The sequence below is a fragment of the Capra hircus genome, chromosome 7 (genome assembly GCF_001704415.2).
Source record: "Capra hircus breed San Clemente chromosome 7, ASM170441v1, whole genome shotgun sequence".
Classification (NCBI taxonomy): domain Eukaryota; kingdom Metazoa; phylum Chordata; class Mammalia; order Artiodactyla; family Bovidae; genus Capra; species Capra hircus.
In genome coordinates, this window is record NC_030814.1 from 103,256,101 (window position 1) to 103,284,029 (window position 27,929).

Consider the following 27,929-nt stretch of genomic DNA (forward strand, 5'->3'; position numbering starts at 1 on the left):
TCTGGCTCTTCCCATCCAGGCACGATCTGATGCTCTGACTTCTTCCTCTCTCCGTCTGCCCACCCCTCTTTTCTCTCCTTCCCTCCCTTCTCTTCTTTGGGTCCTTACTGTCTCCTCCCTTTTGAGGGGGGATTGGCTATGTCCCTCAAGGTCACCCCCACCCCACCCCGATCCCATTACGAGCCTATTTTATCCTTTTCCTGATCCATGAAAATCTGGGGCGAGTTCCCCGCATGGAGCAAGGTCCCAGTGCAATGCCAGGACCCCACTTGTGCTCAGAGCCCCGGGCACCCCAGGTGAAATGGTGGAAGCCCAAAGGTATCGTCCAATGCTGGGTGGCCCTCTGCTCCTCTCTGAGCCTTGTCGTTCCCATAGAGGGATGTTCTGATTTCAAACACTTCCAGTCCCCTCTGTCCTCTCTTTACTCTTTGCCCTGTGGCTCAGCCAGTCTGCTGGGAATACCTCCTGGGTGCCTAGATCTGTGTGGGAGGGGAAGGTTGGTATGGACAGACACACGTGAATGTGTGGGCACACACAGAACTCCCTGCCTGAGACATAATTCAGTTAGAACCCCCTCCCTGACATCCCCCTCCCCGGGCCCAGCCTTTGCTCACTGAAATTGGGGCTCTTGAGGGGGCTTCAGAGCCCCTCTTGGGGGGAAAGAGTGCCTTTCACAGATACCCTCAGCTCCATGGCATCAGAGACAGAGGCTGCGGGAGGGGCAGACAGAGGAGGGACACTGGCTGGGGAAGTCCTGAGGGGGTCGGAGGTTTTCCACAGAAGGGAGTATTTGTGATGAGTTTTGAGAAACGACTATGAGTTCTCTGGGGGAAAGAAGCAAGAGAAAATTTCCCGAACAGTTTTAGCCTGGGAGTCAGAAAACGTCATTTGACAAATACTCCCTGAGGCTCCCTCCATGTGCCTGGGCCGGTGCTGGGGAACCCTACACACACACACACACATCCACACACACACACATACATACTCTCACTCACTCACACACCCTTAGACCAGAGCACCTCCCAAAAAGTGTTTGGGAAACATCTTGGCTTTGTCTGGCAGAAGCTCAGCTCCCCCTGCCCTTTTCTGCCAGTCATTCAAGAAGTCTTTCAGAGCCTACTCCAAATCACAGATTAACTCCCCTTGGGATGTTGTTCCTCTCTTCATCTCCAAGTCAGCCATCCAGCCCACCTCCACCTCTTGGATGGTCTGAAGTTCAAATTTCCCTTTTGGGCCTCATAACAGAGACTTCAAGTTCCCCGCAAGACACCTCCAGCCTGTCTGTTGCCTCTGGGGTGGAGGGGCCCTCCTGCCCCACCATCCTGAATGAGAACTTTCATCCTAACCTCTAATTCCGAACCATTAGTCACCTGAAACTGCCTGAATTTACACACGCTCAAAACGCTTAGTCATGTCCGACTCTTTGTGACCCCATGGACAGAGGAGCCTCGTGGGCTACAGTCCATGGGATTTCCCAGGCAAGAATACTAGACTGGGTAGCCATTCCCTTCTCCAAGGGATTTTCCCAACCCAGGGATCGAGCCCGGGTCTCCCGCATTGCAGGTGGATTCTTTACAGTCTGAGCCACCAGGGAATTTAGGGGACACAAAAATACTTCCAGGTAAATTAGAAATAACAGCGGCTTCATCCAAACTCTTGTTCACAGATGGGGAAACCATTACCATAAATATACAACCCTTAGTTTGCACATGGCCTCCTTAGAGATGCTCAACCCCTGGGCAGTGCACAATCAGGACATCTGTACCAAGGGGCCCTGGGGCTCATCTAAGGCATAGTTTTAAATATATCCTCCAAAATCTTTCCAAGAATTAATTTCAGTGTCCTGAAAGCATCTTGTCCTCCCTCCCACCCCCACCACCACATCAGTCTATTCTTCATGAGGTAGCCAGAGGGAGAGTCAAAACCTGAAATCCAGACTCTTCCCAGATTTAAAATCTCCTGGGGCCTCCCAAGCCTCTAGGGTAAAATCAAAACTCCTCAGGGCTTTATACCAGATCCCACCTGGTCTGAGACCTCGGCAGGCCTTCCCAACCTCATCAGCATCCCCTACCACCCCATTGGTTGACTCAGCTCCAGCCACCTGACCTGGCTATGCTTCAAGTCAGCCCACTTCCAAGCCTTTGCATCCGAAGTTCCCTCTGCCTGGAGCTCTTTTCTCTCCAATGGGTGGTTCCTTTACACTTTTCACCTCCACAGAAATCCCTTCCCCCTCTGAGGTAGCCCCCATCACTCCAGGAGCCCAGTTAACTCTCTTCTCATCCCTCTGTTTAAATTTTTCCCTAGTACAGCACAATCCTGTATTTATCAGTCTGGTGGGGAAAAAACCCACAGCATACACATACTGGTCCAATGTGAAAAAGCAGATCCTGAGCAAAGACAAGCCATGCCAAACTTTCCCAAAACAGCTCCCAAAATGCCTGTGTGAACTAAAATGGAGAAATTTGGCCAAACTGCCCCAAAATCCCTGGTGGAGGAAGTGTTTCAGGCAGCTAGAGGCGCCACCTGAGGTATCCTGTGGCCTGTGTGTTTAAATGAATGAATGAAATTTGGGGGGAGTAAGCTCCCCAGCAAATTTGTATATTCACTCACACACACACATACACACACACCCCTCAAGTTTCTGGTCCCTTTCCATTCTTTCCTGACTCGAGCATTCTAGGGGAGGAAGAAGTGGTTGGGGCAGGGGACTGGGTCCAGGAAATCCCAAACCTTCACTCTATTTTGGTGGGAGATCAAGAGTTCTCAGGTATCTAACCCCGGCGTCCCAATGGAAAGCAGTGAAGGCAGGGGTTTTGCTTGGCAGCCAGAGGTGGAAGGGGGCACTGGGGGACTTGGCCCTGAACCCCCACCTCTTTAAGGATTGGGGGCAGTCCCCTGAGGGGGGTTAGCAGCAATGGGGAGCTGTATCGGCTTATCCAATCTCAGCTCACCCTTCAAAGGGGCACACAGGCCAAAGAGAATGGGGAGGGGATGTGGTACTGGAACCCTCGGCATTATCTTAAGCAGCTCTCTGGGCCCCGGTTTTACCATCTGTCAAATGAGTGGATTGAACTCTATGATATAAGGACTGGATATGTGGGGGGGAAAGAGGAAGGCAAAACCCCGTAGGGAAGCTGGGGCAGCGTGGATGTCCCAGAGCAGACCCCTTGGCCGGGTCTGGGCGCCCAAGAGCGCATGTGCTTTTGAAATCCCATCCTCTCTCCTTCCCTGTTTATTTTTTGCACAAACATCAAAAGGGACTCTGGTCCACCTTGGTCGGGGGGCTCTCTAACCACCACCCTAGCCCCTCCAGTCCCCACACCACCCCAGGGGGCGCGCCAGGAAACCCTGCCCCTTGCCCAAGGCCCGCCCCTCAAGGGAGCTGAGAGTTCCATACTTGGCAAATTGGTCTTGGGCCCCAAAGGTTGGGACCCATCTTATGGCTTTTCCAGGGGGCAGGAGGCAGGGAGTCCAGCTAACACAGCTCTGGGACCTGGCCTCCTCTGTAGGGGCTGGTTTTCCTCCCATTACAGCTCGAAAAGCCCCTAGACGCTGGGGAGTGGCCTCAAGTAGGGGGGATGTGGCTTCTTCCTTCCTCTTGCCCTGGCGCAAGGCCTCCTGAGGGGGCGGGGCGCTGCCATTCACCTTTCCCCAGAATGGGAAACTAAATCAAAGGCGCAAAGGCGGGACGCCTTCCGTTCAGAGCCCGGAGACTCGCCCTCAGGGAGGTCCAAGCGCGCAGGCACCGCCCCGCCCTGCGCGCTCTGCGCAGGCGCAATGGTGCCTGCCTGCGTGCACCGCACTAGGGGGCAGGCCCGGCACCGCCTTCCTCGGCGGAGCGCGTGTCCGACTTGAGCTTGACGAATTCCTTAGCCACCTCGTCATTGCTGCGTTGCGACAGGATGCGCAGCACCGTGAGGCCCGTGTCGTCCATGTGGATGCGGCGGCCAAGCGGCAACCAGCAGGCGGCGCTCCCGCGCTGGACCAGCTCGCGCAGCTGCAGCACGGCCAGCCCCACCGTACGGTCCTCGCGCGCGAAGCAGTAGTCCTTGACGCACACCTGCAGCTCGTAGCACTCAGGGCCTGTGTCAGCGCTCAGCGTGCTGCGGGAGGGCGGAGAGTGAGGACAGGTCTCGCCCTCCTGGCCAGCCAACCCCACCGGCGACTCCTCCTCCCTCACCCGGGCATTCCGAGGCTGGGCCACGCCCATATTGAGTGATCCTATTTTCATAACCTGGTGCGAAGAACTGACTCATTGGAAAAGACCCTGAGGCTGGGAAAGATTGAAGGCAGGAGGAGAAGGGGACAACAGAAGATGAGATGGTTGGATGGCATCATCAACTCGATGGACATGAGTTTGAGTAAGCTCCAGGAGTTGGTGATGGACAGGGAAGCCTGGCGTGCTGCAGTCCATGGGGTCGCAGAGTCCGACACGACTGGGTGACTGAACTGAACTGATTTTCATAGCCTTCCAAGAGAATAAGCCTGGCTCTGCCCCTGCCCCAGGTGTCTTGCCTCACAACCCCATGCTGGGCCACGGCCACATCAGCTGACAACTCCTCTCCCTAGCATAATCCTTGCCCATTCTCTCCACCCTTCCTTCTCTCACTTCTCACTCAAGGACACCCCCATGAAACTACTCCCAGCCCCCAGCCAAGCCACATCCTCACCCCAAGAGCGCCATGTTCCCACCCCGTGATACCAGCGCCCACACCCACAGCCGGCTGAACCGCTGCCTCCACCACCTTGACCCAGAGGTGGCACCCAGAAGACCCTTTACCAGGCTCCCATCTGAACCCAAGATCTCCCCTTGACCTGGCCCCTCCCCCACGCTCCCTAGCCTACTCTTCTTACCCCCAAGATGCCCTCTCCATATAACCCTGCCCTGATGTCGCACCATGAGTGACTACCCACTCTAGCACTCTTCCCCCTCCTCCAGGTTACAGAGTTCCTGCAGCTGGGTCCTGCCCTGATGCTGGCTAGTTAAGAACTCTCTTCTTTCTGGCTACACTGGCACTGATCCCTTGCATCTCCTTCCCAGGCCGCATTCCTAGCCCTCAACTACTTGGGCCCACCCCCAGGAGATATCTGCCCCTACTTATGGTGGTGCTCTTGTTCCCAGGTATTGCTTTAGGTGACCTACATTTCCAAAGTCCTCTGACCAGGAGCTCTTCTCTGATAGGATTGGCCAGGCTCCTGTCCCTCCAGGGACCCCCCCTTCAGCTCTGATGCCCCCTTACCCTGCTGCACTCTGTCCCCCAAGAACACCTCCCCTGTTACCCAGTGGGGCTTACATATGATCCAAAGATCTGCCAACCCTCACCCTCACCCCAGGTATACCTTGATCAGACTTATTTATGTTCCCTATAAATCATCCACCCCTCTAGGTCCCTGACGCCCCTGACCAAGATTACTCTTGCTTGTTGCGAAGCCCCATCTGGATGTGATCTCAGTCCTACCCACATGACACGTATCCCCATGCCCTGGACCAAGCCACATTCCAATCTTGTCCCCCAGAGCAGACTTCTCCAGATGACCTATCCCAATAGCACCAACAAAGCTCATTGCTGACTCCGGGAGGTCCACCCCTATGCCCGTCAGTCCCTCAGCCCCAGGTTTCTTGCCTCATCATGACCACCCATGCCTCTTGGACCAGAAGTTTTAGCCCCAGAAATGCCCCAGGTCAATATGTTCCTTCTGGCCAGACATCTTCTCCCCTTCATGAGCCTTCACTATGCTATCATATCATACTCACTGTCCCCGACCCTGGCCTGTGTGTCCCCCAAGGTGCTGACCCCCATCCTGGTGTCACTCCTGCACTAAGGTGCCTCCTTTCCCACCATCCCCACTTACGATGTGATCCCTCCTGTTCCTGATCCCAGAAACCATGGTGCACCAGACATCCCTCCCACCTACTGGCCCCTGAGGTTCATACCGGGTCATGTCCCCTAGCCATGCTCCCCAAAGCATCCCAGACTTACAACTGAAAGCTCTCATTGTACTTGGGGGCCCAGCTGTTGTTCTTGGATTTGGTCGCAAACTTGCGTTTCTTGTCACTGAGCTGGGGCCCAATGATGTTGACCTCGATGAATGGCCGGAAAATGCCAGAAGTCTGCCACTTGAGATCATTGGCAGCCACCACTGTTGGGGGAATTAAAAGGTAAGACTACTTAGGGTTCCCCAGTACATAGCTGTGGTTTTCGAAGCCTGGCTGAAAGATTACATTTCCCAGCATGCTTCTGTAGCTAAATATGACCACGCCAATTAGATGTATGAGGAAGTGATGCAAACAGCTTTCAGCAGGGGAATGCCCCAAAGGCAGGGAGAATGCCCTATATTTTCTCTTTCCCCTAGCTGCAGACTGAGAAGCTGATGGGGGCTGAGTTCTTTGGGACCCTATAGAGGAAGAAAACACATTAGGGATAAAAATACAGCAAAAGATGTTTGGAGCCTGGATCCCCAACACTGTGAAGCCCCCACGTCAGTTCTGGGCTGATTGTTCTTGGAGTTACCCCAGAGTAAGATTCATTCCATCTAATAATATCTTGTTTAAGCCATTGTTATTTTAGGTCTTGGATAAAACAGACCAATCTGTGTTCTAACTAGAAAATTAAAGCCCACAGCAGGAAAGCAGAGCTGGAAGAGAAAGTGGAATGAGTCCTGTAACACTCTTTGTACCTCTTGACCCAGCTGTGCCTGAAGGTGGATACTTCTGAACATTTCAGTTTTATGAAGGCATTTTTTTAAATTAAAAAAAAAAATTCTTCCTTAAGCCTGTTTGAGTTTGGTTTCAGTCTTAGAATCTAGTGCATCTTGGCTGAGGCACTCTCCCTCCCACCTCAGGCTACTCACCTTTCACTGTGACCTTGTGTTCCCCAGTTCCTGGATGAGTGAAGAGCTCTACGTGGACGGAGACTTCACCCACAGGGTCTTCCACACCCGAGCCTGGGCGGGGCAGGGGAGAATACTTGGCATGAGCTTCATTCTTTCCCACCCACCAGAAAGGACATGGACTGCCTCCCACCCACCATATGCTGGCGGCATCAGGTCATCAGCCATGACAGGTTGGCACTGAGGGCAGGCTGGGAAGATGGGTGCTCATAAGGAGGCCGGGAATCCTTGGCCTTTCACTACTTTGTTGTGTGATCTCAGGCACATCTCGTAACTTCTCTGAGCCTGACGTCCTCTTCTTCATTCCCTGTCATCAGACTCAGTCTTCATCTTTCACACCATCTTGGCAGCATCTGACACATCTGGCCTACTGTGCCTCAGTTTCTCCTCTTGGCTGCAACAAGGCTACACGTTTCAAGTTCTCATCTTACAGTTAGTCTCTCCTTCTCCCTCTCTTTTTCCATTTCCCATTCCTCTGTTGACCTTCAAACTGTAGCGGCACCTATACCTCAGTCCTTAGCCCCTTTTTTGTTTTCACTTCCTCGCTAAGTACTGATATGGTGGAAGATACTGCCAGGTCTGCCTTCAGAATACATCCAGACTCTGGCCCATCTCCACAGCCTCCATCCTGGTTCAGTCCCCATCAACCATGTGGCTCCATCTCACACTTCGGGTATGGCTAAATGAACCACAGGTGCCCAATCAGAGCATTCTCCGGCCATGGCTGCAGTGATTGGCTCAGGGATGGTCATGTGACCGGAGCTCGGCCAACAGTTGTCCTCCCAGGGCCAACTAGGCCACTCTAAACTGTTGTAGTAGTCTCTACTGTGTCTCCCGACACTTCCCACTCAGCTTCTTTCAGTACACAGCCAGAGAAATCCTAAGTCAGACTGTATCCCTCCTCTGCTCAAAACCCTTCCAAGGCTCTCATTTCACTCTGAAATAATCAGAGTCCTTTCTGTGACCTGCAGTCACTCCTGATATATCCTCACTATTACCCCTCCTCATCTCCCTCCATTCTCATCCTCCTCTAACACTCTGTGACAACATGACCCAGAATTCTCAATTCTGCTGAAGTGACATCTTGTAGAGATATTTTTTATTTTCTCTCCCATTCCTTTTCCAATGGACCATCTCAAGTTTCCACTGAGGCATGTCCCTACCTCACCTCAGACATTGTAGCTCCATCTCGCACTTTAGGAATGGCTAAATGAACCAGGGCTGCCCATGGCTTCAGTGATTGGCTCAGGGATGGTCATGTGACCCAATATGGGCCAATAGGAACTGGCCCCAGGACTTTTGTTGTAACTCTTAGGAAAGAGTCTGGTGGCCCAGTGAAGGGAGAGCTCATCCCACAGAGGTCTCAACAGAGACCAATGACCAATGGCATTGTTGGAGACTCTAGGTCCAGATGGCAAATCAATCCTTAGGCTTTCAGTTACAGGCTCACAAATTCTCTAGTCTGCCTGAATTAAGGTAAGGAACTTTTCAGTTTCAGCCATGACAAGCATCCTGATTGATTGATTCTGATGGGGATCATTCAATGAGCAGTTCAGAAGCTTCTGTCCCCAACCCTCTGTGACTCTTGGGAAGGGCATCCTGTGGGGCCTGGGGACCTGTGACCGCCAGCACCTCCACCAGGCCCCTCCCCTGCCCCTCAGGAAGCTTACCACGCCTGGAGCACCCCATGCATGGGGGGAGGAACAGGGGGAAAGTTGGGTGGGGTGGGGTAGGAGAATGGGTCAGTCCAAGGTTGATCAGGTTACCTGGCTCTGTGCAGTTAGTGACCAAGGCTCAGGGGGCAGAAGTCCCCCATTGCCCCAGTATTGGGGTGTGCACCCCCTCATCTTTGCCACCCACCCCAGGCTGCCTTCCTTGTCATCTCAGGCTCCCACCCCACTTCCCCCAACCAGTCACATGCTCAGCCTCACCCCCCCCAACCCCCACCCCAGGCTGATGCTTCATAGCAAGCTCAATCCCGGCCAGACTGAGAGGTGCCAGGGGAGAGTCGGACAGTGGTGGGTGGGGTGAGGGGTCAGATCACGGCCAAAGCTAGTAAGAAGGGGGAGGGGGGCAGTGCTGGGCGCCCCCATCCCAGGGTTTGCTGGCTCCAAGGGGAAGTGTCTTTCCAGGCCTCTCTGTGCTTGTCCCAACCCCACCCCCACTCCCCCAATCCCAGGCCCCCTTGAGGGGAAGGTTCCTTGGGCAAGGGGCTTAATCTCCTTTGAGACAGCTTCCTCATCTATGGAATAACGGATCACCCTGAGGGGCAACCTAAAGGAATGTCTTCTAGAATACCGAGAAATGCTTGGCACAAAGGCTAGCTCAGAGTTAGAGCCTGAAAAATGCTCGTTTTCTTTGCTCATAAAAGTGACATAAATAAAAATAACAATAATAATACAACTAACAATTGCTGCCAGCTAGTACATGTCAAGAACTGCTCTAAATTTAATTCATCTAGTGCTAAAAATAATCTTATGAATTAGGGTCCTTGACTGTTCTCATTTTACAGATGAGAAAACTGAGGCTCAAGGAGGCAGCCGGTTGCGGGAGGTGCCCACCCACGGAGTGGCACAGCTGGAATCTGAGATGGGCAAGCGCCTGTCTGGGGGACCCGGGATTTGGGTTAAGAGCAGCACCTAGGGAGAAACGGATTCCAACTCGAATCGCTACTCCTTCCCCACATGGAACCAGCAAGCCGTCCTTCCCCCTGGTCCGCCTAGGCACCCCTGAAGCCAGTCGGGCCTGGGCGAGGCCCCGCAGGCCTGGGAGGCGGAAGGACGGGCCTTTTACTAGCCGGGCCAGGAGGGGTGCAGGCACCCGGCACCGGGCGCGGGCGGGCGGGCGGCGGAAGCACGTACCCTTCTCAGGATAAATGTCTTCACTAAGGGTAAACCTAGTCCCTTTTCCACCATGGACTAATCACGGGAGTGGGGAGGTGGAGAAAGGAGGGGAGGGAAGAGGGAGGGGAAAGACGAGCGAGCGAGAGAGAGGCGAGGATGGAGGGCGAGTGTGCGTGGCGAGGAGCAGGGTAGGCGCGGAGAGGGGGCGGCGAGTGAGAGGGAGGAGAAACAAGAGAGAGAGAAACGTCAGCTGCAGACGGACAGACAGACAGCCTCCCGCTCCGGGGGGACACCAGGAACACTAAAAGCAGCAGCGTGGGCTGGGCACGAAGCTGAGCGCAGAGGCCCGACGCCCAGGGAGGGCCCTAAGCCCTGGGCTGACTCGGGGGGAAGGGGGCAGCTGGTGGCCGCAGGGTTTAGCTCCCCTCACCCCAGCCTCCTCTTCCACTGCCGGTACTAAGCCTGGGTTAGCGGCCAACCTTCTCGCCCGTGTCTGCACTCTTAGGGCCAATTTTGAAAAGGAGGGTCCCCAGGGAGGGGAAGTAGGACCCTGGAGTCCTGCCCCCCAGCCCCAGCTGCTGTGTGCGAACTCAGAGATGGACAGGAGACAGAGGCAAGAGAAGAAAGAGAAAGAGAGAATTTGAGAAATAAGAACTCCCTCTCCGTCCGCCCCCTCCAGGTCGGCGTCCCTCCCATCTCTGGCGCTGTCACTTCTTAGCCCCCGACAGTACAGACGTCCCTTCCAGAGTACTTTCAACCATTATTCCAGAGGTCCCTCCCCCGGAACTGCCAATCATTCCTTGGCCACGTGATGTCAGAGATCCCGCCCCTGCCAGGGATGTCAATCACTGTCTCCGCCGTCACAAGCCCCTCCCCTAAAGCTATCAACCACTCTCTGGAACCAAGGAGTCGAGGTCCCGCCCCTAGCAGCTGTCAATCACTCCTTGGTCCTTGCGGACAGAGGTCCCGCTCTACAGAGTTCAATTACATCCTGACCCCCTGACGTCATGGGTTTTCCCAGGAGATGCATTCCCTCCTGGCCCACTGACGTCAGAGGTCCCGCTCCTACAAGCTGTAGATAATTCATTGGCCCGGTGACATCATGGAGCTCACGTGCGCCCTGGAGCTGTCAATTCTTCCCAGGATCGTGACGTCACAGAGGTGAGTCCAAGGCGACTGCCACGCAGGGGCTTGGGGCTGGGTTGCCCCTAGGGAAGGCGGGATTTTCTTCGCGCTAACCAGCGGCTCCTTACCCTGGGCCGACTGCGTCTGCACGAATGTCTTGATGAGCAGGTCGGTGGCCTGCGTGTAGAGGGACAGGGCATAGCGCAGGGACTGCAGGTCTGGGCTCTTCTCCAGGAAAGTTTTCTTGAGGCCCACGCCACCTGCATGGAAGTATTGCTGTGGGGAGCAGGGTGGAGAGAGGTCAGGCTCAGACCTTTGACCTGCCTTTCGGGCTGGGCAGCCCCAACGCCCCTCCCCTACTCTGCTGCCCTCTTCTGTGATGGGTGGGTTGACCGGGCGGGTCTTCAGAACACCCAGGGCCCAGGACTTCCCTGGTGGTCCAGTGGCCAAGACCCTGCGCTCCCAATGCAAGGGGTGTGGTTTTAATCCCTGGTCAGGGAACTAGATCCTACATGCTGCAACTGAGAGTTCACTGCTGTAACTGAAGATCCCGAATGCTGCCCTGAAGATCTCAGACCCCGTGAGCCGCAAGGAAGACCCAACACACCCAAATAAATAAATATTCAAACCAACAAAAAAAACAGGTCCTGCTACTCCCACCCTTACCCTGCCCCAAACCCACAGGTGGGCTACCAGCACCCTCAGTAACACCCATGTCTTGCACCCCCTCCCAGGCCCTTTGCAGCTCTAACCTGCAATCTCCTAACCTTCTTTCCCAAAGTCTTCTCTCACCTCAGGGCCTTTGCACTTTCTCTGTTTGCTGGTGAGAAGGTCCTCCCAGTCCCCACCCCTAATTTTCCATTTTGCCATGGCTGGCTCCCTGTCTTTCTTTAAGTTTTCAAAGGGTTTTCCTTAACCACCCCTCCTTAATATGTCGCCAACCATATTTTGCTGTAATTCTCCATTTCAACAAAACATTTCCTTCTACAAGAGTAGTCTTCACACTTTTTATTTCATGGAAACCACAGCTCCCTTTCATGTCTCCATGTTCTTGGAAGGGCTGGTTCCCTGCCTAAGAATGCTCTATTTGTTTTGCCTTGTGAATTTCTATTCTTCAAACTCCACCTCCCATCTGCTGTCTTCCAGAAAGCCCTCCATGGACTCTCCCATCCTTTCCAAAACCCTGTCCTGACCCAACAGAGCTGGGGATGTCCACAGGGGTCTGCCCTCAGCCAGCTGGGAACTGACAAAGAAAGGTGATCAGGGAGTGTTTATAAATGGAATGGATTAAGGTGGGCTGCAGCCTAGATTCATGTCCACACTAGCCACATCCTCTGCTTGCCCCACCTGGGATGGGCAGGGGAGGGGCCTCTCACCTTGATAGTGTCCAGGGCCAGCTCAACAACTGCACACTGCTTCGGGGTCAAGCTCTTGGCTTCTTCTCGTACCATGTGGTCCTGGATGGATGAAGAGAGGGGCCAGGTGGGCAGTGCAAACTCTTCCCTGGAGATCTGCCTATGTATGGGTCTCATCTTCGCTAAGCTCCAAGGAGCTGGACAAGTGGGTCTTTCATCACTGTGCTCTCAGTGCCTAGCATGTGGCTGACACATGATACGTGCTCAATACACATTTGCTGAATAATTATTTTTCCTCTTGATCAAGCTGTATCTGAAGCTGAACCTTACAATACACTGAGCAAATACATTGTGCTTAAGCCATTCTGAATAGGGTTTCTGTCCTTTGAGCCTGCAAAGCACGCCACTATTCTCAGACCTCTTCCCCAGGAAGCCCCCCACCCCTGGCCTCACCTTGAGTTTAGATAGCTGACCCAGCTCCTTGGCTGCATTGAAGATCATCTGGGTTCCCTGTGGGTAATAACCGACATAACCCCGGTGAGCGTGGGGCCCTCCTGCCCAGTGCCCAAGCCCCCACTGACACCCTAGCCCTGGACGCCACCTTGGTTCTTGTCCAAAGGCTCTGGACAACCTTGTTCCCAGGTTGCGCCCTGGGGACAGATGTTTGGAACCCCCAGAAAGTGCTGAGGAGGAGATGGTGACCTTGTCCCCAGAAATCTCAGTCCTGTGGGGGGCACTACCCATCCTCCCACCTCCACCATGGCCCCAGGTTTATGGCACAGAGAAGGAAACAGGGCAGCGGGAGGGCAACTTGATGTTTTTGGGTATGAGTGGGGCTTGCCAGCCCCGGGGCCACGGAGCCTTGAGGAAACCACAGGACGGACTCTGGTGAAACCTACCACCCACCATGGGCCCGCTCCCTCTGTGGGAAAACTTCCCCAGTAATCAGAGGGGGTGGGTAGGGGAATGTTAACCTGAACTTTTAAAGAAAGAATCCTCCCCCTTAACACCCACCTCTGGACCCATCTCCCATTCCTCCCCAAAACAGACATCAGCAAGATGACATCCTGGTTATGGCTCCGATGGGCCAGGTGGGCCTGGGTTCAAATCCCAGCTCTGCTGTGTGGTCCTGGGCAAGTCATTGAACCTCTCTGAGCCTCAGTTTTCCCATCTCCGATGGAGGAAATCCTATTCCATTTGTGGCTTAGCTGGGACTAAACATGTCTTTGTTCAGTGTTCACAGTTATTACTACTCGGTTATCAAGGTCATGGGCAGCGCTAGGGGAGACGGGGCCCTGGCCTGGAAGCTATATATCCTGTCTCTCACCCCTCATCATGATGCCGAGTGAACTGAGACACGTCTCAAGCCCTCTCTGGGCCTCAGTTTCCTCCCCTGGCCGCTAGGGGCACCTACACTAGCTTAGGGGATGGTGGTGGGTGGGGCTGAGTATCATTGAGGTTAGAGTCCTGGGGTGGCCTGGGAGTCCTGGGCAAGGCTAAGCAGGGAGGAGGGCCATTTTCAGCTGGGATATTTGGAATCACACTGATGCTTTTCCAAGCTGGCCAGTGGGATCCAGTCACCCTGCCGCTAGTGGTATCAGCATTAATTATCATCCTGGCTGTAGCTACTCTTTTCAGTCCTTGTCTGTGATTCCCCGAGGCTGTCACAAGGCACAGTTACTCGGGAGCCCAGGCTGGGCCTCGGTTTCCCCTGCCACACCCTCCTCCCCACTTGCCACCCACCCCTGCCACCCCTCACGAGCAAGCCAGACAGACAGAGGAAGAAGAGACCGACAGACAGGGTCACAGTACACCCCCAGACGGCACGGATCACAGAAGTGGAAAGAGGCACGGGTGGGGTTGGGGAGCAAGGGGTGAGGGTGGGAGCCAGACAGACAGTGAGAGGCCGGTCTTACATCTGAGTGGCTTGGCAATTTCACCCTGCCCTGTGGAGAGAATCAGGTGAGGGTCAGAGTTTGGGTTGCTGCTGAGAAGATATTCAGTGGGGTTTCCTGCCCCCCTCATCACACAGCCCACAAGCTCCCTCCCAGGTTCTGGGTCCAATGCTGGACCCCCTCCCCAGCTAGGCACCTCCCCTCAGCTCCTGGTGGGGATTCAGGGTCAGACTCTGAACTGCCAGGAGACTAGAATCAGCCTGGGGACAGGTACCCAATCCCACAGTCAGCCTGCCCCAAGATGGGGTGCCTTGGGGAGGGGGGGAAAAAGAGACAGAGCTTGGGGTCTCTCCTTCCTCAACTCCCAAGGCCTTACCCCAGCAGCCTGACTCTAAAAGAAACATACTAACACAAGTATCACAAGTTCACACAAAACACAGACACACACCCAGGCATATCCACGGGTATGAAAGTTTACGTACACATACACCTGGATCAACGTACAAAGATACATACACATGCAGAACTCAAGAGCTAAGATACACACATGTACTACTAAACACTTGCCCACATGTGTACAATCACACACATAAACCCACACACTCTCCACCCCCACAGGGATGCACATAACGCACAGAGTGCCTGAATATACTGGACACATATGCCCTCCAAAGGGCTGGGTGGGTGAGTTGGAAGCCCTACAACCTCTCTTCATGAAGTGGAGACACACCTTGTGTGCACAGAGGCATGATAGCTCCTGTATGAGTGCACAGCAAGGGAAACTGTTCATGTATTACCACAGCTCCCATCTCCTTACAACAAACACCCATTAGAATGAACGAAACATGTCTCAGTCCAGGGCAGTCCAGTGTCTGGGCCCTTCCAGAGGCCAAAGAATTTCAGCTGAGCCCAGGACTGGGGTTAGCCCTTTGGGCACTGTTGTGAGAGGACAGGGGCTGTGTGTGCACACACACACGCTCCAAGCCATGTCCCTGGGGATCCACTTTGTTTCTGACTCCTAGTTTTGTGGGACTTGGTTAGGGAGCCCACCTCCTACCCATGAACCCCCAGCTGGCCTCCCTGCCCATGCAAATGGACACACACACACGCGCGCGCAGCCACAGCAGAGTCTGGGCCTCAGCACAGGCGAGGCCCTCATTACCTTTTCTAATCCCTTGCCATGCTTTCTCAAGAGGGTGCCCTGCAGAGACAATGTCACAGGGTGATCAGCCTAGCAAGCTGTGTGGGGTGGGAACCCAGGGTGAGAAAACACACTCATGGGGATAGGAAGTAAAGGACATCTTCACTGCACAGTGGGCTGATGACAGAGTTGCTGGGGGATAATGTGTGTGCCTTAATGACTGACTCAAAAGGTGTGAGAGCCAGAGAGGCAGGAAAGAGAGAGAGAAGGAGAAATAGCAATACAGAGCCAGAGAGAGAGAGAAGTCACTGCCAAAATATAATCCATTTATATTTACTGTATATATGAGGCTCTTGGTTTTTGAGTCAACAGGAAAGTAAATGGCTCCATGTTCAGAAAGACCTGAATTTGAATCCTGGCATATATTTGCTATGTGGTTTTAACCAGGTGACTCTTCCTCTCTGAGCCTCAACTTTCCTCATCTGTAAAATGGAATAATATCTATCTCACTCAAACACGTGTCATGAAGGTGAGCTGAAACAATAGCCGTGAGGTCTGGAATACAGGAAATCCTCAACAAATGTACATTCCCTTAGCCCTCTACCCACAGACACACTGTCTGTAGTTGGATAGGCTGCCACCGCGTGGTTACAGTCAGACTGCAGCCACAACAAGTGAGGTGAGCCCGAGCAAGTTTTCGACAAAACTTTGAACTTTATAAGAGCCTCGTCTTGCCCAAAAAGAGGACTCCAGAGCGGTTCTAACTGATCTCTGTCCTTTTATGTGTCTACACACTACCACCACCACCAATAATATTAGCTCTAACGTAGCGAGCTCTGCCTCGGTCACTGAGTTGAGCACTTGAACACATCATCCTACTTGGTTCTGAAAACAACACTCAGAGAGCTGCTACAATTAACCTCTTTCCCCGCCCCGCCCCGCCCCCCAGACAAGGAAATGGAGGTTGGGAGGTGAAGTGACTGCCCAAGGTCACAGAGAAAACGGCTGGGCTGAGATTTGATGCCAAGTCTGCCTGACACCAAGAAGTCACAACATTGTCCCCACCTGGGTGCCTGTCTGGGATTCCTGTGTGTTAGCACGTGTGGAGGGAGTCGGGTGGGCAGCGGTGATGGTGCGGTCTGCCTGATACGCTAGCTTTGGGAACCGGGGTGGTGAGGGTGTAGTTCGTACGGTTACTAACAGTTCAGAGTGGAAAAGGGAGGTCAGAGAAGTTCCACTGACTTTGAACATTCTTTTAGCTTCAGGGAGAGACCCAGATATCCTGGTGGCGTCTCAGCATGGCAGTAAGGGTGGATTCTAACAATCATGAGAGCAGATGTGAAGGCGGTGGACCCCGGTTTTGGAAGGCGGAAGGCCCCTCCTCCGTACTTCTAATTGGGCGGGGTGGGGCGTGGCCTCCCTCCCTCCCGGCCCCGCCCTCCCCATGCCCCGCCCCAGACAGACACAGGCACATCTAGGCGGAAGGTGGGACAGTGGGTGGGGGGCCAGTAGGTGAGGAGGGGGCGCTGGGGCGGGGTGCAGCCACGCGGTGGGCCGAGTCCAGACACAGAGCGGACGGACAGACAGACGGACAGAGGGGCCTCTACTTACGATCATCTGTCAGCCGTGATGGGGGCGGGGCGGTGGGGGAAGGGGGAATAAGTCACCGTGAGTCTCCCGGAAAAGCCAGGGAGGGGGCGGAGACGGCACCAAAGGGCTGACCCCGTGTCCCAGCCCAGCCCAGTCCAGGGGAGGAGGGGGGCGGGCGGGCAGCTAGAGGTCCCCAGCTTCCCCCACCATCACTGCCTCTCGGTTGCCCCCGCCGCCCCTCCCAAGCCTCCCTCATCCACCCAGAAACTTCCTCCCGCTCTAAGCTGTGCCATTAACCACATGCCCTCACTGTCCTTAGGCTCTGACACCTCTCCAGGGGAAGACACACCCAGCCACACCCCTCTGAAGATGACAATCCCTCCACCCCTACCCAGCAACCTGACTGATCACTATCCCTGGGCTGTGCCCAGAAGACTCCCAGAAGCATCGTCCGGGTCTCCAGATGACCACGGACCTCTGCTTGACCTCTGTTAACTTCCGTGCTCTCTATAACCTCTGGTTGACCTCCTGGAACTCTGTTCTATTGGCCTCTGAGCATTGAAATCTGGGTATCTCCTTTACTTGCCTCGTGACCTCCACAGCCCTCTGATGAACCACTGACCCCTATAACCTCTGTGACCCATGGATGGCCTGATGCCCAAGCTGATCTATTTTCTGGGTAATCTCTGACCTTTAAATAATCACTTGTTCCTCCTATGACCCCATATCCCCTAGACTTGACCTCTCTGACCCTTAAATGACCCCTGAATGACCTTTTGACCCTTTTATGACTTTTCACCCATGTGTGACCTCTCTGATTTCTGAAAGGTCCCACTGACCTTCTGGTGGACCCTCAAATGGCCCTTGTGCCTGGATGACCTCTAAGCCCCCAGTGCCTTTGACATCAAGCTCTCTGGGCTCTCCCAGAGGAGGTGGCCCAGGTGTCCCCTCTGGCCCCCTGCAGGCCTCACCGTCTGGTCAGTGAGGGGTGGCAGGACGATGGTCTTCTCCATGGTGTTCATGACCAGCTTCCATAACTCCTTCAGCACCCGCTTCAGCACCGTCTTCTCACAGATTTTGGCAAAGAGAGTCAGGCTGGGGGCAAGGGATAGGTCTGAGAAAGGGCCTAGATGGTCCCAAGCTGAGGAATCCCTTCCCCTCACTACATGGGCAAGGTGGGAAGGCATGCCATGGACATGCAAGAGGGTCTGATGGGGTTACAGTGTGTGATGCACGGGGGGAAGAGTGAATGATAGCTGGACAGAGCAGCAGGAGCGAGACTGGGAAGGAGCCTCAAAATCTAGGAGGCAGGCCTGGGCCTTAGCATGAGGGCAATGGGGGAGCTGTGGAGTGTTCAAGAGAGAGAGCCAGGTTTTTCTATTTGAACGAATAGAGTGAGGGATGAACTAGAACAGGAAGGTTGGAGACAAGGGGCTATGATGGGGCTGGGCCCATGCTCAGGAGAAGAAGGGACTGCTAGGGAGGGGGACAACCTTGAGAGGGAAAACGACAGAGTTCATGACTGGCTATATGGGGCTGACAGAGGGCAGTCCATCATGATCCTTCCAACAACTTAGCCACCCTCCACCAAATCATCCTTCCCCCAACCCTAATGCTTCCACTATCAATTTTTTGGGAAAAAAAAAAAAAAAAGAAGTGAAAGTGAAATGACTCAATGGACATGAATTTGTGCAAACTCTGGGAGATGGTAAAGGACAGGGAGGCCTGGCATGCTGCAGTCCATGAGGTCGCGAAGAGTTGGACATGACTTAGTGACTGAACAACAGCAAGCATCACTTTTCCCTACCTCCCTGCTTTCCTTTCTTCCATCCTCCCACCCATACATCCGTATACCTATCCTCCAAACAGTTATTCATCCATCCAGATACTTACCCAGCTCTCCATCTTATCCAATCTATCCATCCACCCTTTTATCCATATACTCTCCATACAACTTTCTAAGCATTTTTCTTTTAATCTACTCATCCATCCACCCATCCATCCCTCGTGTCCTCTTCATCCATACAAATATTGACCCACTGATCCTTCCAATCATTAACCCATTAACCCAATCTTTGCATCTCTTCATGCCTCTGCTCACCCGCCCGTCCAAACCATTCAACCACCACCCAGCAAGCATGCCCTGAGTATCCTCTCCAGGCCAGCCCCAAGGTTAATGAGGCCCCACTCGAGAGCCCTCCCTGTGGCCCCAGGGCACCCAGCCTGGCTCACTTGCTATCCAGCAGGTCCATGATGGGTTGTAGCACATTGTCAGCATCCTGGGCCACGCTGCTGCAGGCACTGGCTGGCACATTGCCTGTGCCTTTCACCTGGCTGAGGATGTCACCCATCTGCTTGACACAGTCTTCAATGTGCGGCTGGAAGCTGGGGACACAGAGAGGAGAACCTCAGATTAGATTTTCCTGGCCTCTGGAAGGGCAGGATGAGGCTGATCTGTGGACCTTTTATCACCAGCATCAGAGAGCCACGGCATATAACAGGAGTGGGGTTTAACAGCAGAACTGGGCATCAGGCTAAGATATTTCCTTGTGTTGTGTATTTCATCACATGGTCCTACTCAGGTACTACTGTTAATCATCTTTACCATCTGAGCTTCCCTGGTGGCTCAGACAGTAAAGAATCTGCTCGCAATGCAGGAGACCTGGGTTCAATCCCTTGGTCAGGAAGAGCCCCTAGAGAAGGGAATGGCAACCCACTCCAGTATTCCTGCCTGGAGAATTCCGTGGACAGAGGAGCCTGGCGGGCTACAGTCCATGGGGTCACAAAGAGTCGGACACGACTGAGTGATCAACACTTTCACATTGTTATCATCATCCCCACTTTATAGATGGGTAAACTGACATTCAGAGAAATTAAACAACTCACCCAAGGCCACACAGTAGTAAGCAGGGAATCTAGGCTTGAACTCAGCTTTGTATAGCTCCTAAGGGCCTGAGGTCTTCGCCACTACATCTGCTGAGTCTCCAGATGCCCCAGGCTGGGGGCTGTCCCCTCCCTTCTGCTCCCAGCTCTGGAGATGCCCCCACCTGGTAGCAAACACCCGGCTGAGCTCATCCAAGACGTTGTTGAGTTTCACCTGTAGCTCCTTCAAGATGTCACTGGCCTCGGCATCCAGCTGAGGAGGGAGAAGGAACATCAGGTCAGGCTCATAGGGCATCCACACGGAAGGGGCATTTTCCCATCCAATTCAGGGGAAAGGAGCTGGAGAGGAAACTGAGGCTCAGGCAGTTAAGCTGCTTGTTTGGGTCTGATGAAGTCGCTGAGCTGGAATTCATCAGGTATGAACTCTGGGGCCTGTGGGGACATGGGGACGATAGTGACCCCGCCCAGACCCTGGCTCACCTCCTTCCCTCCCATGGCTTCGAACATCTTCTCCAGCTGAACTCTCAGCTGCTGAGTGTTGTTCATGAGGATGCAGGGCTGCAGATGGGAAAAGAGGGGGGAGTCAGGGCTCAGGACCTCCCCCCAGGGCCTCCCCCACCCTGCCATGGCCAGGGACCTCAGATGGTTACAGGGTCTGTGTCTGGAGGAAGCTGGGGTCCCATAAGGTCATCTGAGCATGGAAGACAGCATTTGGGATCAGGTCCCCGGGAGTCCTGGGGGAATCTCTAGAGATGAAGATGGGGAAGGAGAACCTCCCCTCTGGGTAGGCTGGACCTGGTGAGTCCAGAAGGGCTGGACCTCTGGGAGTAGCAGAAAGGGGAGCTCCTGTCACACACCAGCATTCTTCTACATGGGCTCAAAGCTTTGTAAGCTCACATACACACTTCATTCACAACAACCAGACGATGGCACATTGAAGAGTGTCCCCTCCCCTGCAGATCCCCCTGGACTCACACAGCCAGAGACAGAGACACGCACACACAGTCGGATATACATGCAGACACAGGTATCAGAGCCCGGGGAAGGATGCTCTGGGGGTACAGAATGGGGTTGGGGGAAAGAGGACAGGGGCCCCCGCAGGTCACCACTTTCTCCTTCTCCTTGGAGCAGTAGGAAGCGAAGTCCTTGGAGATGATGTCTGCATACTGGAGGAGCACATTACTGATGGTCTGGGGGGAACACAGAGGGTGGGTGAGACAAGGGGCTGGGCTTAGATGGGCCCAGCAAGAACCATGAGTGAGATCAGGGATGAACCTGAATCCCTACTAGCACCTAAGACGGACCACCGGGCTGGGCGAATTCTCCACCCAGGATGACCATCATGATGAAGGGGAGACATCACCAATGAAGATGATTGTTTCACACAGACATAGCTCCTCTTCAGAGCAACCCAACAGTCATATTAACCTAACCCCAAGCACAAGCATAACTCAGTCCCAAATTGAATCCCAATTCCTATCTACAATCCTCAACTTTACCCCAGGTTAAAGTCAATCCAACTGAACTTCAACCCCAGGTCAATGGCCCCAACCTTCAAACTCACCTCAACACCTGCTCACATTCTATATAAAGCCCAGTACTCACTCCAAACTCAATGTTTGATTGAGTCCCAGTCCTAATAGTAACCCCAAAACTAACCCAAATCTCAATCTCACCACTAACCCTGACCCCAGGTCTGAATTCATCTCCAACATTAACTATGACCCTGACATCAACCCCAACCTCAAACTCTCAACCCAAACCCTGATCCCAACTTCAACTTCAACTTCAATCTCAATAACCTCAACCCAGCCTCCAACCTCAAATCCCAACCCCAAACTCCAACCATAACTCCAATGTCTATGGCATGACCAATCCCAACAAGGGCATCAACCCCTACCTTAATACCAGTGATTTCAACAACCCCAACCTTGACCTCAATCCCACCTCAACACCAACCCCAACTTTGACCCTATTCCATCCCCCACCTGGACCCCATCCACACCCCAAACCTTGGCAAAGCGCCTCATGTAGTGCCCCACAATCTGGGGGTCAGGACACTCGAGTTTCTTGATGATCTCAAAGCTCTGGTTGAGCTGGGAGAAGACATCCACCACGGAGCAGGAGAACAGGGCATGCTCTGAAGTCTGCTGGAACTGCATCAGAAGGGAGGATGGAGGGAGGAGAGAGGTCAGAGCCAGACAGTCTCCGCAGTCCAACCCTCCTGCTTTACAGGGAGAACCAGAATGTCCTGGGATGACAGTGAGATGGAGAGTGGGCAAGGTGAACTCAGAGCCAGGACTCAGAGGTGGACGCAGGGGGATGGGTCAGGCTTGATAACCTCTCATTCATTTGACAGAGGAACAAAAGACCCATCAACACTGTGAACAAGACAGCGATGGACATGTTTTCCAGAGACTGGCCTCATCCCAAGGGCAGTTTTGCCCCCAGATTGGATCTCAATGGACCCCAGAAGTTGTGAGGCCACTGTGGGCAGACTGGAAGCTTGGTGGCAGATCACTTTTCTTACCCCATCCTTCTTGTCTCTCTCCAGGGCTCCATGCAAGAAATCTCGGGACACTTCCTCGTTCTCGTCCAGCCACTGGATGACAAAGGGCTCAAACCACCTGGAATGGACAGCCAAGATGGGGCCCTACCATCTCTTGTCTCCCTAATCCTCTGCTCAGACTCACCTATGGCCTGGGTGGCCACTCCCCAGCTCCCCTTCTACTTCACCCTTGAAATGGACTGAATGACCATTGTCAGAGCAAGGCCCAGACATGTGGATCCTGGTGGGTAAACTGCCTTTGGGCAAGTGGATTTATTCTCTGAGATCCTGATACAGCACACAGTAGGTCCTGGTAAATGGTGACCATCCCACTCTCCAACACAGCCCAAGAGTCAAACGTCCTGAGGTCAAATCCTGGCTCTGTCACTAACTGGGCATCACCTTGGACAAATCTTTCAGTATTTTATCCTCAAAGTAGAAATGACAATACTCCTATCTCATAGAATTGGCAAAAGGATTAAAGGAGAAAGGACAAGTGGGACTGCTCAGCATGGTTCCTGGATCTTCTGATCATTAACTGTCTGGCTAGAGAAGTCCATAGTTCAACAGCTGAGAATGGAGAACACTGGGATTGTACCCCACCTGTGCCCCCCTGATGCCCAGGAAGCTCTGAGGAGGTCAACTCTCCTGCCCGGGACCTCAGTCTCGCTATCTGATGCCCAGGGAACTCAGAGGACGTCAACTCTCCCATCTGGGACTTCAGTCTAGCTGTCAGCACTACAGTTCTGGCTTGGGCTCAGGACAGGGGACTTACGCAGGATACTCGGGCACTCGGTCCTTAAAGGCAGGCAGCTCAGCCACATACTCATTGTAGAGCCATTTGACCTTGAAGTGGAGGTTCATGTAGTCGGCACTCTTGCACAGGCGATGCTTATCGTGCTCTGGTGGGAAAAGCAAGGGGGCAACTTAGCCGGAGGTGTCTACCGCTCTCTGCTTTGGCAGTGCCCACTCTGGCCACCACTGAGGTCAGACCTCCAATACAAGGGACCAGGGAACTCACAACCTTAGGGCGGACACTGAGGCACAGCTAACCGCTGCTTCCAGGCTGGGAGATGTCGGGGTGGGGGGCACTCACCCTCCATTGCATACTTCATATCCTGGGCAAACAGATTCCACATCACTTCAGCGCTGATTTTACCCACGTTCAGCTCCTGGGGAAACCTAGTGAAGGTCATGAAGTATGAAACCTTGGCAGACAGAGGCAGACAGGCTGCTTGGCCTTCCCAGTCCTACAGGGTAGTGTGGGACAGGCAAGGGGTCTGGATTCAAGTTCACGCATAGCCACTGACTTGCTAAGTGACTCTGCACTGAGGCCTGCTTCCCTCTGAGCCTCCACCTACCCATCCCTCCGTGCATTCGTTACCCCACTCATCCATCTCTCTACCCATCCATCCACCCACCCATCTGTCTCTTCACCCATCCCCCGTCTCACCACTCATCTCTTCCTGTCTTCATTCTTTTACTCGCCCAACCGTCCGCCCGCCAATCTATTCATCCATCTGCTTCTCCATCCAGCCATCTGTCCATCCATCTATTCATCCACCCATCCATTCATCCACCTGTCTGTATACCCATCTGTTCATCTATCCATCTCCATTCACCTGTCCATACATCCCTTCATCTGTCCACCCTTCGGTCCATTCATCCAAAATCCCTGCTCTGAACTTAATATTTGAGTAACCAAGAGATGCTGGCACTCCAGAGCCAGGAGCCCTTCTAGCATTCACCTCAGGGAGCAAGAAAACACCATAGCTCACTCAGTTAACGCAGATGAAAATTCTACAGACACGTAAAGCCACAAACCAAAACTGTGCACACATTCATACACAATTACCCAATTCACATCACATACTAAAGTATACAACTGTACACAAATAACAACTAAACCCGCGGACCACAACTACACACAAAATTACATTCACACATGTAAGAGATAATGCGATGTACATGCAAAAGATTTAGCAGAGTATAACACACAGGGAATACTCGAGCAACCCTATTGTTTTTATGAACCTACAGACACATAAAATTATATATACATGTACGCACTGTTACGTACATCAACACATAGAAAATACATGTCTGACTAGACCAGTGGTTGTGTACATACACACAATTCTGTGTGCAAATTACGCTGTATTTCATCCATGCACAGCTGCCCCCATATACACATTTCGTATATAATTAGATAGGGTTGCCTTTACACACAAGACTCAAAATCGTGACACACACTGATGACGACCTCCGGGTAGTTAATTACACAGACAGAACTCACTGGTTGAGGCAGGGAGTGTACGAATTTTTGTCTTCCTCAATGATGGACACTATGAGGGTGATCAGCTTGGACCAGAAGTCGAGGTTCTTGATGCTGGGGCCCTGTTCCTCTGGGGGAACTTCCCCCTTCTTGGCCTGGAAAGAACAGTGGGGATGTTGGTCACAAAGGGTTCAGGGGTAGGCAGCTCAGACAGTTCATTATTGAGGGGCAGGGGGTTAGTGAGGAAGGGCCCAATTAACATGTGTATGATTCAGGTGGGAGGTCTTCTTGAAAAGGAATTAAACTCATGTAAACTGGCCTCAATGGACATGAGTTTGAGCAAACTCTGGAAGACAGCGGAGGATGGGGAAGCCTGGCATGCAGCAGTCCGTGGGGTCAAAAAGAGTCAAACACGACTTAGCGACTGAACAACAAGGACAAAACAGGCCCCGAGAGAGCTCATGTCCACACAGCTCACGAAGCTTAATTAGACTCATAAAAACAAGTGGAACTGAATTTAGCTGAACAAACTCAAGCCCACTAAACTGAACAGAATCAAAATAAATGCAAACCAGGACTACTCAGCTTAACAGATGGCAGTTCTCAGAGTTAATTCAGTGGAACAGGGCCAATTATGCCGAATGAATAGAATTAAACGTAACAGGATTGAATTAAACTCAGATTAATCCAATTGGATTGAACCTAACCAATGGGCCCAAGATCAACATCAATCTAAATCAAAATAATGGAAATACATCAACTTGAACTCAATCCAACCTAAAGTAATCTAATTCAGTTCAACCCAAGTCAACCCAATCCAACTTCACCTACTTATCTCAGCCCAACATACTCAGGCCAACTCAATCCAACTTTGGTCAATCAATGGAAATGAGAATATTGGTAGTTAAACTCAACTGAAATACGTCCAACTCAACTGAACTCAACTATACCTAATCCAACAGTCAAGCTCATCCTAACTCAAGCCAATTCAACCCAGTCAAGAACAATTTCAAATAAACTAAATGGAAATGAATAAATTTTCACTCAACTCAGTCCAACTTGGTGATGCTCACTTAATTAGCCTAGAGCAATTTTAACTTAAGTCAAGTGAATAGAAATAAACAGACCTAAACTGATTATTATATTAATAATTGAACTAAACCAAACTCAGTTTAATCTACTTCATCCCAACCCAGTTAAGAGCTACTTGATTTCAACTCTAGTCATCTGAATGTAAATAAACAGAATAAAAGAAAATTGAGCTGAATTCAGCTTATGTGTTATCTCTTATCAGAAGCCCAAGCTGATGCAAGGGCTCAGCTCCCACAGCCTCTTGTGATTTCTCCATCCCAGCGCTAATAACTCCGGTTGTAAATTTCCAATTTATACACTTTCCCCCCAATAGAGTATAAACTCCTTGACCACATTGACAATCCTGGGATATTATATGTGTAAACAATGTGTTGAAAGATCTCAAATAAATAAATAAATACTCAAATAAATTGAGTTCAAGACTGAACTGAAGAAATTCAATTCAACTCAACATTTCTTGAACAGGGACTCTACTGCAGGCACATTGTACTATGCCAGACTCAACTAAGTTTGTGCTCAGATGCTTCAGTCATATCGGGTTCTTTGTGATCCCATGGACTGTGGCCTGCCAGGCTCCTCCGTCCATGGGATTTCCCAGGTCAGAATACTGGAGTGGTTCGCCATTTCCTCCTCCAGGGGATCTTCCTAACCCAGGGTTTGAACTTTTGACTCCTGTGGCTCCTGCATTGGCAGGCAGATTCTTTACCACTGAGCTACCTGGGAAGCCCCTAAAACCAAACTGACTGAGCTCCTACTGTGCACCAGATGCTAAGTACTTAACTATACTTTATCTAAAGCTTGCATCTCATTGAATTTCCTCCTCAATCCTGAGGTGTGGGTTTATGACTCCATTTTACAGGGGAAGATACAGAGGATGAGAAGAGTTAAATCACTTGGGAAGTAAGACTCAGACCAGGGTCTAGTTAGAGCCCCCTGGTCCCTTCTGCCTCATCCGGGGTCCTCACCGGGTCAGTCTGGTACTCTCGACTGTACAGTTCATGACAATTGTTGAAGATGTACTCATAAGTAGAGTTGAGGCAGGCTTTCACACAGTCCTTCACCACCTGGCTGGCTCGGGGTGGGCTCTGGAGTTCTTGTACCTGGAGGGAGAAAGGGAGAAGGGCATGGTTGTGCAAAACTGGGGACAGGAGGTACCCAGAAAGTTGCTACAGGTGGATCTGTGTTTAAGGAAATGATGTAGGAATATGAAAGCACAGGGTCACTGAGAAAGGGCCCTGCTTTCCAGACAAAATGTTACTTATTTAGGACCTAAGAGTCCTGGAGTATCCTTCTCAGAGAGCTAATGGAACTAGGTCCCCTTACCTACCTTCATCCGAAAGAAGGTGATGCTGGTGAGAAGGTCCACAGTGGATTTGAGGTCCTGGAGTCTCTCTGGGCTGCTGGCTGGGAAGTTATTCTATGGGAGGGAGGTGGGGTTATGGAAGAAGGCTAGGGGTTGATGGGAGATTGTGTTTTAGGGGAGACACAAGAGCCTCCAAGTTTCAAGAGGTGTGTTAGAGGCAATTGAGAACATCTTGAAGTATCTGGGGGTATCTTCTTGGATGTACTAAATGTGCTGAGGAGGTGCTGCCCACATATGTGCAAGTGTGTTGGAGGAACACATTCCACATGTTAAGACGGGTTCTCCGATATACATGCTTGCTGGTAGCAGTCCCCTTCAGGCACACACATGCATGTGCTGAGTGAACTATCATACGTGCACTTCTCACCCGATACATGGAGAGGTCAATCCGCAGGGAGTTATGCAGCTGGTCCAGGAGCTTCACAAAGCGCTCTTTCTGAGGAGGTAGAGGTGGAGGAGGAGGTTGGGCGAAAGCAGGGACTTGGGGATCAAGCGCACCGGCCAAAGTTGGCTGACATACTGGCTAAGAGGTTGGTAAACACTACGCACACCCCATCCACTGTTGAACTGACCCCTCATAACATCCATTTCCATTCAACACAGGGGCAAAATTAGGCTCAGAGAGGGGAACTGAATGGTGCAAAGTCACACAGCAAGTGAGGTCCAGACTGGGGATCTGGGAGTCACATGAGGTCTGACCAGCACAGGGTCAAGCGCTCCCTTATCTCTAGGCCTCTGCTCCTGGAACTGACCCCAAAGTTGGAGGCGGCGAAGCGGTCGGAGGCAGACACGTTGGTGGAGGCGGTGGTGTGAGCATAATAGGCGTTGATGTTGGCAAGCAGGGTGCTCATGACGGCAGGCACCCCAGGACACATGTACTTGGAAGAGAGGCAGGCAAAGTGGCTGGTAGGAGGGAATGGGAAGCAGT

General features: G+C 52.5%; 1 protein-coding gene across 7 annotated transcripts in view; it reads right to left on the bottom strand.

The window, feature by feature from the left end:
• Positions 1,527-27,929, bottom strand: part of UNC13A (unc-13 homolog A) — a 66,658-nt gene continuing 40,255 nt past the window's right edge. For 2 of the 7 annotated variants that reach the window (XM_018051392.1, XM_018051390.1), the window contains 24 exons: positions 27,754-27,904; positions 27,369-27,437; positions 26,966-27,055; positions 26,604-26,738; positions 24,568-24,701; positions 23,368-23,453; positions 23,047-23,173; positions 22,254-22,350; positions 21,736-21,879; positions 20,830-20,913; positions 20,204-20,281; positions 19,888-19,976; positions 19,073-19,225; positions 17,812-17,935; positions 16,862-16,867; positions 15,272-15,310; positions 14,131-14,160; positions 12,668-12,724; positions 12,236-12,316; positions 10,988-11,135; positions 9,753-9,809; positions 6,853-6,945; positions 5,982-6,141; positions 1,527-4,103 (listed from right to left, as the gene is read on the bottom strand). In XM_018051392.1, coding sequence (XP_017906881.1) covers positions 3,803-4,103; positions 5,982-6,141; positions 6,853-6,945; positions 9,753-9,809; positions 10,988-11,135; positions 12,236-12,316; positions 12,668-12,724; positions 14,131-14,160; positions 15,272-15,310; positions 16,862-16,867; positions 17,812-17,935; positions 19,073-19,225; positions 19,888-19,976; positions 20,204-20,281; positions 20,830-20,913; positions 21,736-21,879; positions 22,254-22,350; positions 23,047-23,173; positions 23,368-23,453; positions 24,568-24,701; positions 26,604-26,738; positions 26,966-27,055; positions 27,369-27,437; positions 27,754-27,904 — 2,533 coding nt within the window. In that variant the 3' untranslated portion in view covers positions 1,527-3,802. The remainder of the gene's footprint in view (positions 4,104-5,981; positions 6,142-6,852; positions 6,946-9,752; positions 9,810-10,987; positions 11,136-12,235; positions 12,317-12,667; positions 12,725-14,130; positions 14,161-15,271; positions 15,311-16,861; positions 16,868-17,811; positions 17,936-19,072; positions 19,226-19,887; positions 19,977-20,203; positions 20,282-20,829; positions 20,914-21,735; positions 21,880-22,253; positions 22,351-23,046; positions 23,174-23,367; positions 23,454-24,567; positions 24,702-26,603; positions 26,739-26,965; positions 27,056-27,368; positions 27,438-27,753; positions 27,905-27,929) is intronic. The other 5 variants (XM_018051391.1, XM_018051393.1, XM_018051394.1 and 2 more) reach the window with 5 other exon arrangements.